We start from the raw sequence: 12085 nt of genomic DNA on the forward strand, positions 1-12085 counted from the left end.
CAGCTTGCCTGGCTAGAAATGCTTTAGATGTGATGAGAGAAAGTGCTTTGTTCCCACCAGGTAGGTGGTTGTGTGGGTCTGGAGATTAAGATATGTATGTATGTATGCATGTATGTGTATTTAATATATCTATCTCAATGGAAATATAATTAAATGTTAAAAGTAGTTATCCTGGAAGTAAAAATATAATGAAGACTCTCTAGCTGGGTGTGGTGGCACACACTTGTAATCTCAGTACTTGGGAGGCTGAGACAGGAGGATCCCATGTTTGTGGCTGGCCTCAGCTACTTAATGAGGCCCTCCGCAATTTAGTGAGACCCTGTTTCAAAAATAAAGAATAAAAAATAGGGCTGGGGTGTAGCTCGGAGGTAGAATGCCCCTTGGTTCAATCCTCAGTGCCACAAAAAAATGGAAAAAAAAGAAAAAAAAGAAAAAGAGTCTCTAATATTTTTCTAGCTTTCCCAAAATCTTTGCCAAAAAAATTTCTAGGTTTTTGTACTGGTATTGGGAAGAGAGTTTAAAAATGTATTAATGTGTCAATACTGGGAAAGACGTCCAATCTTGAAATATGTCTTCTTTACTAAGAAAGCCAGGGTTAAGCTAACATGTCCTTGCATTCCTAAGAACAATTTAACACATTTTGGGGGAGAAGACGAAAGGTAAAAGCCTGTGTCTGGAGACAGAGATGCCTCCCTCTCAGGCCATAAATCTGGGCCTGTGTTTGGAGACAGAGATGTCTCCCCCTTTCAGGCCATAAACCCAGCTGGAGAGATAACAGAAGCAGAGCCGGGGCTGGCGATAAGGTGTAACATGATCTCCAAAAATCAAAGGGACCTGCTGGACTTAGACAATATAAAAATTCAGGAAACTGGAGTTCGTTGGCATTTTCGTTCGAATTGCCCCCCTGTGTCTGCTCCGGCACAGGGCTGTGACTATCTCTATATCTCTATCTTTTAATAAACTTCTTTAAATCTGCAGCAGCTGTCCAAGCGATGAATACTTATTCTTAGCTTAGGACAAGAATCCACGGTTTTTCTGTTTGTCTCTGTGTGTCTGGGGGTGGTGGGGGGATTATTTCACACCACACGCCTTCCCCCCCCCAACCTATCCCCTGCAACAGTTTTTATTTTTTCCTGGTATGGGGGATTGAAACCAGGGGCCTCTACTGAACTACGCCCCCAGTACTTTTCTTTTCTTTTTTTATTTTGAAACTCCATCTCATAAATTGAGAAAATTGGCCTCAAACTTGAAATTTTCCTGATTTAGTCTCCTACATACTGAGATTACAGGTATGCACCACTAAGTCTAGGTCCTTGGTTTTTTTTTTTTTTTTTTGTACTGGAAATTTAACCCAAAGGCATTCTACCCCTGAGCTATACCACAGCCTGATTTTATGTGTGATTTTGAAGTAGGGTCTAAGGTGCAGAGGTTGGCCACAATCCTGTGATCCTTCTGTCTCAGGTTAGGATTACAGGCATGGACCATGCCAACAAACTTTTATGTTTTCTGTTAATCTAGTTAAATCAAAAGAAGGAAGATGGTCATATCTCAAAAGGCAAGTTCTTTTATTAAAAAAATTTTTTTTGTGATACTGGGGATTGAACCCAGGGATACTGTACCTCCAAGCTATACTCTTGGCCCGCCCCCTTTTTAAAAAAAATTTAAAACGGTCTCAATAAGTTGGAAGGGCCTAAGTAGTTGAGGCTGGCCACAAACCTGTGATCCTTCTGTCTCAGCCTCCCAAGTACTTGGCATGTGCCAAGCACCTCGCTGATAAGTGCTTTATTTATTTATTTTTATTTTTATTTTTTGTGGTACTGGAGATGGAACCCAGGGGCATTCTATCTCCAAGCAACACCCCAGCCCTATTTTTTATTCTTTATTTTGAAACACTGAGTCTCACTGAGTTACAAAGTGCTTCACTAAGTAGCTGAGGCTGGCTTCGAACTGCAATTCTCCTGTCTCAGCCTTCTGAATGCTGGGAAAATAAGCATGCTCCACCACATCCAGCTGGTAAGTGCTTTACAAAGCTTGAACTTCCTTGTTAATGTATATAATCATACCTAAAGGGCTCTGATTATTAAGTATTCAGACTCTCCAGAATTCCCTAGTATTTAAAGAATGTTTTTCCTCTTTATATGTGGGCATGTTAAAGATCAAGAGCTCAAACTGGGTGTAGTGGTGCACGCTTGTAATCCCTGTGCTTGGGAGGCGGAGACAGGAGGATCGCGCTGGTTCGGAGCCGGCCTTGCTGGCTTAAGAGACCCTGTTTCCAAATAAAAACATATAAAATAGGTCTGGGAGTGTAGCCTGGAGGTAGAAGGGCTTCCAGGAACCCCAGTACCACCAAAAAAAAAAAAAAAAAAAAAAAAAAAGATCAAGAGCTCAAAATACATAAAATTACTGGAGAATGCCTCCAAAATATGTCAGTATGAGTAAACCATGACTGGCCCCTAGACAGTGGCTTGTCCCATGTAGAACAGCTCATCAGGCTTGGGTCCTGGACTGTCTTCCCTACCATGCTCCTGCTGGCCTGCCTGCTACTCCAAGAGCTGCAGCCAGCTGCCACCATACTAGGCCATGTGTTTGCAGGCCAGCCTCAGAACTAGACTTAGGATCTCTCCTCCAAGAAGTACCCCATGTTTCCAGGACCCCGGCCTCTCCTCCGCTCTCTTGCATTGCGATCTGCACTCCACCTCTCAGGTGGGACTCTTATTGTGTCTTCAGGGCCCAGCATAGGACTAGACCATATGCTGGTCAGCAGTTGTTACACAGGTGAATGCTAACATGAAAGTCTCATCTTTTTAAAATTTTTTCCAGTACTGGGGATGGAACCCAGGGGCATTTGACCTCCAAGCTACACCCCCTGCCCTGTTTTTTTTTATTATTTATTTTGAAACCAGGTCTCACTGAGTTGCAGAGGGCCTCACTAAGTAGCTGAGGCTGTCTGCGAACCGTGATCCTCTGGTCTCAGCCTCCCGAATGCTGGGATTGATTACAAGCGTGCGCCACCACGCCCGGCGGCAAAATTCTTTTGCCTTAAAAACTATTAAATAATCCTAGCTGAGTGTGGTGGGATACACTTGTAATCCCAATACTGGGGAGGCTGAGATAGGAGGATCACAAGTTCGTGGCCAGCCTCAGCTACTTCGTGATTCTCTTTGCAACTCAGTGAGACCTGTTTCAAAATAAAGAATAACAAAATAGGGCTGGGAGTGTCACTTGGAGGTAGAATGCCCTGGGTTCCATCTCCACTACTGCAAAAAACAAACAAACAAAAAAACCCCACAAACAAACAAATAAACAAACAAAAAACAATACCCCCCCCCCAAACCCCAAAAAACAACAAAACAGGGCTGGGGAGTATAGCGAAGATAGAATGCTCCTGGGTTCAATCCATGGTACCGCGAAAAGAAAAAAAAAGTTATTAAACAATCTTAATACAGCAGTGGAGTTCAGTGAACATCAAGAGCTAATAATATCACTAAAGAGCAACTGTTAGCCATAGATAAAACACAGTAAAAAGACAACAACCCTCCAGGACAAACAACTTAATTCGTTATGGCTAGAGATGCTGCCCTGTGCTGCTCCCACTCCCCTTGCTCCTCAGGAACTGCTCTGCTCAAGGCTCTCCCCTCCCAGCAACCTGTGGCCAGGCTCCCCCAGACAATTCCAGACAATTGCAAAGGTGCTCCCAGCCACAACACAATGCTCCCTAGAGCTTTTAAACCTAGGCCCCATTCAGAAAACAATAGGAAATGGAAGAAAATGCAAAGGAAGATTAAATTACTAAAAGGAACAGCACCACCAAAGGCAAGGAAGGATATAAAACCCTAACAAGATTTCACAAAACCGAGCATGGTGGTGCACTCCTGTAATCCCAGAATTTGGGAGGCTAAGGCGGGAGGATCACAGGTTCGAGGTCAATCTCAGCAAGTAGTGATACTGTCTTCAACCTAGTGAGACTGTTTCAAAAATAAAAACTGGGCTGGGGTATAGCTTGGAGGTAGAACATCCCTGTTTCAATCCCCAGTGCGACATACACACACAAAGATCTCACAAACTACCTGTGTGTAAACCTTCACTTAAGAGATAAACGTGAAAGAAGGCTTGAAGTCAGAGAGGTTAAGAGGCATGTGAGAATGAAGGTGATCGAGATGAAAGGAGCAAATGCCCCCAGCCTACCCTACCGGGGATTTCCACCCAGGACACAGTGGCCAAGGCAGGAACAGCTCCTGCCTCAGACATCGGGGCCAAGAGTGAAGTACACTTACAGGAGATGTGGTTTCTGGTTTGGGCACTGGGGCTTTGAAGGTAGAAGTGTTCTTGGCAACATCGGTTCTCTTATCAGCAGCAGCTCCCATGGACAGACACTCCAGGTAGTCAGGAGGGGGGATGACGACGTTGCTCTTCTCGGTCAGGTCCACGGTACTGATGCTTCTCACTGGTGCAGGGCTCCAGACCAGAAATTACGGAGCAAAGTCAGATAAGGTCCCGCCACCTGGACCCCAGATTCCCCAAAACCAAGGACTAGAGTAACAGTAGGTTACTATCAAAAATGGAGCAGGAAGGGAACGTGACAAACTACACAGCCATATAAAACACTCGTGCTTTTTCATTGGATTATAAATATGTACTTAAAAGAAATTTTTAAAAAGATATGACATGAGGAGAGAATGAATTTAATTAGAACTTGGCTCTTAAGTAATTTAAAGCGGTATCAAATAAGAAAATGAAGACTATACAATAAACCTTAGCAAATACTGAGTGCTCAAGATTAAACAATATTAGACTCAGAATTGTGTGTGTGTGTGTGATGTTGGGGATTGAACTCAGGGAAATTCTACCTCTGAGCTACAACCCCAGCTTTATTTATTTATTATTTATTTATTTATTTATTTTGGTGGTACTGGAGGTGGAACCCAGAGGCTTTCTACCTCCGGGCTATACTCCCAGACCTATTTTATACTTTATTTGGAAACAGGGTCTCACTAAGTTGCTGAGAGCCTCACTAAATAGCTGAGGCTGGCTTCGAACCTGTGGGATCCTCCTGTCTCAGCCTCCCAAGTGCAGGGATTAAAAGCGTGCGCCACCACGCCCGGCTATTTTATTTTTATTTTGAAACAGCATCTCACTAGGTTGATGAGAGTCTAACTACTTGCTGAGGCTGTCCTGGAACCCGCAATTCTCCTGTCTCAGTCTCACAAAACCTAGGATTACAAGTGTGTGCAACCACGGCCAGCTAGACTTTGCATTTTTTTTTTTTTTTTTTTTTTTAGTGGTACTGGGGTTCCTGGAAGCCCTTCTACCTCCGGGCTACACTTCCAGACCTATTTTATATTTTTGAAACAGGGTCTCTTACACCAGCGCGGCTGGCTTCGAACCTGCGCGATCCTCCTGTCTTCGCCTCCCAAGCGCGAGGATTACAAGCGTGCGCCACCACGCCCGGCTAGACTTTGCATTTTAACATCCTGAAAATAATACTCAGTTTTTACTTCTTGGCACAATGGTATTTTAGCTATTCTTCTAGGGATGATCATATGGAGATGGTGGCAGAAAGCACAGAACACAGGAAGGACCTGGGAGACGCTGAAGGTGGTGTGTGAAGGTCTACAGGGAAAGCTGGGTGTGTTGGGAGTTTCTCTGAGACAGGGAGCACTGAAGATAAGAAAGTTTAGAATAAAGATGGCCTGTTCAATTTGGATTTGTCATTTCAGAGGGCCCAGAAGACAGTCATCCAGAATGCCTAGTACAAATATCCACTTCTAGGCCTGGAAGAACTCTTCCTGGGTTATGATTTTGGTTCTGAACTTGTGTGTCCTTAAGCATGTTCTTAAACCTTTCTGTGCCTTAGTTCCCTCAGTTTTAAACTGAGTGCCCATTTCTTTGGGTTATGTGAGAACTGGATGAGCTAATCATTCAGTAAAGCACTTTGGATAGTCTCAAAGCGAGACCTGTTATCATTGTTATAATCTAGACTGAATCACAAATTTGAAAAGAAATGGCTCAAGGTCAGGAAATCAAGGCCAGAGAACATTTCAGAGAAGTGCCCAACAGTGGTAAGGTCTGCTGAGTAAGATAAAGATGAGAAGGTGCACAGTGCATTTAGCTCCAGTGGGTCATGGGGACAGTGAGAGTGGGTTCAGAGGGCTGGGGGGGGTGAGAAGCAGGTGGTCTGGGTCACAGCAGATGGTTAGGAAAGCCTGTGGGTCATAGAAACCACTGTGGAGCCATTAATCTATCCACAAGGGCCAAGATTTCTGCCAAATATCTAGGTTATGATTCTGTTTTTGTTGTTATTTTTGTTTTACGGTAGTAGGGATGGAACCCAGGGTCTTGTGCATGCTAGGTTAAGTCCTCTACCAGAAACTATATCCCCAGCCCTCTAGTTTATAATTCTGATGTTCTTGGAGACATAAAGAATCAAGGTAAGTTTTCTGTTGCTGGGGGAGCTGGATCATATTCACTACCTTGGCATGGGCATAGTCACCGATTCCTTTGCATTTTCTTCCAACAACTTTGTGTATGATGATGGGAACCAACCCCTCCTGCGGGTGAAGAGTGAGAAAAAGATCTGTTTGTGTTATCAGAGGTGGACAGGTAAGCAGTACATACACTAAGGGGTATGAGGAGAGCTCGGGGTGGGCTGCCCAAGTTAGCCACAAAGGCTTACTAGTGGACTGAATAAAACTGAGGCTTTTATCAAACAATGTGTAATTTACATATGTTATCTGAATTCCCTTTACATTTACTTTTTATATTGGCTTTATTTCATATACCTGAATGATCTACACAACAAACCAACATCTTAGGGCTAGTGAAACTTATGTACATACTGGTGGTTGAAATGATGAGGATGATATTGAAACTATGTCTTAAATCTTTTTTTTTTTTTTTTGTTACTGGAGATTAAACTCCAGAAGCACTTTACCACAGAGCTATATCTCCAGTCCTTTCAATTTTTAAATTTTGAGACATGGTCTAAGTTGCCCAGGCTGGCCTTGAATTTGCCATCCTTTTGTTTCAACCTTCTGAGTAGCTGGGATTACAGGCATGTGCCATTAGACACCTGGCTGTGTCTCCAATTTTAAGGTGTATCTGATAGGCAGATAATCTATGAAGAATCCAAAGTCTCATATATATATATATATATATATATATATATATATGTATGTATGTATGTATGTATGTATGTATGTATGTATATGGTAGTTCTGAGGATTGAACCCAGGAGTGATCTACCTCTGAATTATGCCTCTGGCCCTATTTTATTTTTTATTTTGAAACAGGGTCTTTCTTGTTAAGTTACTACATGCTGGTCTCAAACCTACAATCTTGTCTCAGCCTCAGAAGTACTAGGATTATAGACATGCATCACTACATCCAGCTAAAATCACATTTTTTTCTTTCTTTTTTTGTGATACTGGGGATGAAACCCAGGGGCATTCTACCTGCAAGCTATACCTTCAGCCCTATTTTTTTTAATTCTTTATTTTGAAACAGGATCTCTGAGTTTAAAAGGGCCTCACTAAGTAGCTGAGGCTGTCCATGAACCAGGATCCTCCTGTCTCAGCCTCCCAAGTACTGGGATTACAAGTGTGCGGCACCACACCTGGCCACATTTTTTTTTTTTTTTTTCTTTAGAGAAAAGAAAGAAGTTTGATTTAGGAAAGTGAGGGATTTGAGAAGAAAGGCAAGCCAACTTAAGAGGGGGGAAATGTCAGAGCAAGAACAAAATCACAGTTTTTAAAACTACAAAGAATACTTAAGCTTTCTGTCAGATGTGACTTCATAGGACCTAATAATATATTCATGTGCCAAATTTATCTATATCTATATATGCACAGCTGTACCAAAAATAGCCTATGATGGAATGACTTCAGCTAACTAAAGTATACACTAGACTTCGGCTGAAGTGCTCATTATGTTCACATAGCTACTTTACAACTTAAATGGAGAGACAGCAGCTTTCTGAAGTCAGAGCTCCATGCAGATGGGTTCAAGTTAACTTACGCTTTGGTGGTGTCGTGCTCCCCATAGAGCCAGCCGTCCTTCTCCTCCGGGATGAGCAATGTGATGACATCTCCCTGCGCAAAGCTGAGTAAGGTCTTGTTGGTGCCAGCCGTGTGTGGGAAGATGGTCTTCACTTTCTGTTTTTTCATCAAGTTCAATCCAGTTGCAACTGAAACTGAACGCTGCAAACTAGGATCTTCTGAAGTGTCTGTTGAAGCAAGAGTGGCAATGACGGCTTTTCAAGGAATGATCAGCAGACAAGTGCAAACAAGCAACCCCAGAACGCTCTCTACACGCACAGGATCCTTCCATGGAGACTCTAAGCGGCCATCTTTCTAGGCCTTTCAGGTGCCCAGGTGGGACCCACCTTTGAGGAAACAAGCTTTGGCCTGGCAGTTTTCACAGTGGTTAGAGGAGCCCTGTAGCTACAGACCCTTTTAAGAGAAAAGGATGAGCCATCATGCTAGCGTCCTCTGCACAGCCAGGCTGATTCTCAGAGAGGTGAACTGCCTCAACACCCAATTGCTCAGTTTGAAAAACAGAAGCAGCTGAGGCAACAGCTCAAATCTTCTACTTTTTTTTTTTTTTTTTTTTTTTTTGCAGTACTAGGGATGGAACCCAGGGGCATTGTACCTCTGAGCTACACCCCCAGCCCTATTTTTTAGTCTCTTTATTTTTGAAACAGGGTCTCACTGAGTTGTGAAGGGCTTCACTAAGTAGCTGAGGCTGTCCGCGAACCACGATTCTCCAGTTTCAACCTCCCAAATGCTGGGATTACACGCGCCCCCATGCCATCTCTCAGATCTACTTCTAATGTCCTGTGCCATAAGGAAAAGGGGCAAATTGGAAATGTGGACATTCTAGCTGCTCACCGTGGGTATGTAAGGATGAGGTGACAAGTGCCCTGTATGGAGCCCTCACTAGGTGCCATCAGCAGCTCCCTCTGGCTCTTTCTGAAGACAATGTCATTAGATAATGACAGTTGAGGGGACAAATGTGAAAGAGCTCTGAGACTGGCCAGGATGGTATAGCTAGCAAGTGGTGGAGCCAGACAGACTATCCACGGGCAGCGGAGCCCACAGCCCCATCCTGTGCTGTATAGGTGATGTCTCAACCCAAATGTGGGCTAATGTGTGACACTCCAAAAACAAATCACTGGAATGGAGACAATTTAAAGTAATGCAAGATCTCGTTCTGCTTTATTTTTGTGGTTTTTTTTTTTTTTTTTTTTTTTTTTTTTTAGGGGAGGGGAGTACTGGAAATCATACCCAGGAGATATTCTACCTCTGAGCTACGTCCCTATACTTTTTATTTTTTGGTACTGGAAATTGAACCCAGGGGCATTTTACCTCTGAGCTACACCCACAGCACTATTTTATTATTTAACTTTGAAACAGGGTGTAAGTTATAGAGGGCCTCACTAAGTTGCTGAGGCTGGCCTTGAACCTGTGATCCTCCTGTCTCAGCCTCCCAAGTACTGGGATTACAGATGTGTGTCACCACACCTGGTTCCATTTTTACTTATTTTTTATTTATTTTTTGCGGTACTGGGGATGGAATCCAGGGGCATTCTACCTCTGAGCTACACTCCCAACCCTATTTTTAATTCTTTATTTTTATGAATTATACACACACACACACACACACACACACACACACACACATATTTTGGTGGTAGTGGGGATGGAACCCAGAGGCTTTCTACCTCTGGGCTATACTCCCAGACCTTTTTTATATTTTATTTGGAAACAGGATCTCACTAAGTTGCTGAAAGCCTCACTAAGTAGCTGTGCCACCATGTCCGGCTCTTAATTCTTTATTTTTAAACAGTGTCTCACTGAGTTGCAAAGAACCTAAGTAGCTGAGGCTGTCTGTAAACTGTGATCCTCTTGTCTCAGCCTCCCAAATGCTGGGATTACAAGCAAGTGCCACCACACCTGGCTTTATTCTTTATTTTGAAACAGTGTCTCACTGAGTGCAAAGGGCCTCCCTAAGTAGCTGTCTGCAAACCTTGATCCTACTGTTTCAGTCTCCCCAAATGCTGAGATTATGAGCATGACCCACTATGCCTGGCCCCTGGTTCCCTTTTTATTAAAACAGGTCTCACCAAGTTGTTCAGGCTGATCCCGAACCTGCAATTCTCCCATCTCAGTCTCCCAAGAACTAGGATAACAGGTGTGTACCACTGTGTCCAGCTATTCTTGGAAAAAAAAATTTCTTTTTGCAGTACTGGGGAATGAAGATAGGGCCTCCCTCAGGTGTGCTAGGCAAGCGTTCTACCCCTGTACTACATTCTGGACTTTTTTTTTTTTTTAATTTTGAGACAGTGTCTAAGTTACCAGGATGTCTTCAAACTTAAATCTTCCTGCCTTAGCCTCCAGAGTAGCTGGGATGCAGGCATGTGCCCCTGTGCCTGGCTATAAGATCTTATACAGCTCAGTATTTCCTTTGAAAGCAATTGATTCCAGCTTATCATTTCCCCCCTGCTAAGCAATTCTTGTTGTCATCATGGAAATCTCTCATCTTTTGCCTAACAGCTTTAAGCACCATAATTTTCAGACTCTTTCCAGCACACAACTTGACTGTGCTGCATTCATACTGAAGGGCCTTCGGTATGGGTAGAGTTGGGCACTACAACACAGGTCTTTCTTGGGAGTCCTGGGTACACTGGCTACATGCTGCCTAACCACAGAAGCTGCCTGAAATAGCTACAAATAGTCAGTGGTTCTAACTGTTGAATTAGTTAACAGGTAAGAAATTTAAGGAGTGAAACATAAGTCTCCAGAAAGAATGAGATACTACCTTATCAGAAATGAAAAATGCTGATGAAAATTTCAAATTAATCTTACCTACTGGTAAGATTAATAACCACAATTTAGTCAAAGGAACTTTTATAGTTTGTTTCACTGAAAAATAAATTTTACTATTATATCCACCAAATATGGAACAGTGTGAGGCTATGTACAATCAATCTTATTTTTTATATTATTTATTTTTGTGGTACTGGGGATGGAAACTAGGGGCATTCTATGTCTGAGCTACACTCCTAGCCCTGTTTTATTTATTTTGTTTTTTATTTAATTAATTAATTAATTTATTTATTTATTTATTTATTTTTGGTGGTACTGGGGTTCCTGGAAGTCATTCTACTTCCAGGCTACACTCCCAGACCTATTTTGTATACTTTTTTATTTGGAAACAGGGTCTCTTAAGCCAGCGCGGCTGGCTTCGAACCTGCACGATCCTTCTGTCTCCGCCTCCCAAGCGCGGGGATTACAAGCGTGCGCCACCACGCCCGGCTCTTTTATTTATTTTGAAACAGGGTCTCACTAAGTTGCTGAGGCTGTCTTCAAACCTGCAATCCTCCTGTTTCAGCCTCTCAAGTACTGGGATTACAGGCATGCATGCTACCACACCTAGCTCATTTTTAAAAAATATAACACCTCTCAGTAGTATGTTTGCTCTATGTAAACATTCACTAAGGTATAGAATTAGTGTCACAGAAATGTGTCCCTTATCAATGTTTCACGGCATAGACCTTAATTTCTTTTGAGGTATAAGCTATTCAAAGCTGGGGCCTGATGTATCAACTCCAACTATTTACCTCTCCCTCATAATACATTTATCCAAAATATTTATTTTACAAATAACTGTATGTGTACATGTCTGTAGTAATACAAGCTGAACCCAGGATTACCCTACCATCAACCTCTATCCCCAGTCCTACTTTCTTTATTTTGAAATAGGGTCCCAAGATACCATGTGTTGGCCTCAAAGCTGCAATCCTCCTGTCTCAGCCTCCAAGTACTGGGATTACATTGACATGCCACTGTGTCTGGCTTACAAATTATTAAAAAAAAAAAAAGTTAAAAGTACCTTAAAAGTAATCAAGTGCCTCACCTGTTGGATTACTTATCCTTTCTGAATTCTGTGCAGTAGTTGCTGGGTTGTTGAACATATCTATCAGAGGGCTGGTGTATGCTTTGGCTGAAGGAACTGGGGGCATCTTTGGAGAATATCTAGAAAGGGTGTCATAATTTTTCCCAACCTGTAAAAGATTCTTCATTAGTAT

General features: G+C 42.6%; 1 protein-coding gene across 2 annotated transcripts in view; it reads right to left on the bottom strand.

Moving 5' to 3' along the window:
* BAIAP2L1 (BAR/IMD domain containing adaptor protein 2 like 1) overlaps positions 1-12085 on the bottom strand; it is a gene marked incomplete at both ends in the record, with an annotated part of 110268 nt that overhangs the window by 7579 nt on the left and 90604 nt on the right. The window contains 4 exons of one of the 2 annotated variants that reach the window (XM_080702781.1): positions 4275-4455; positions 6471-6548; positions 8014-8221; positions 11914-12061. In XM_080702781.1, coding sequence (XP_080558907.1) covers positions 4275-4455; positions 6471-6548; positions 8014-8221; positions 11914-12061 — 615 coding nt within the window. Of the gene's footprint in view, positions 1-4268; positions 4456-6470; positions 6549-8013; positions 8222-11913; positions 12062-12085 lie in introns of both variants that reach the window. The other variant, XM_080702780.1, reaches the window with a different exon arrangement.

The sequence above is a fragment of the Muscardinus avellanarius genome (genome assembly GCF_963383645.1).
Source record: "Muscardinus avellanarius genome assembly, chromosome: 10".
NCBI lineage: Eukaryota > Metazoa > Chordata > Mammalia > Rodentia > Gliridae > Muscardinus > Muscardinus avellanarius.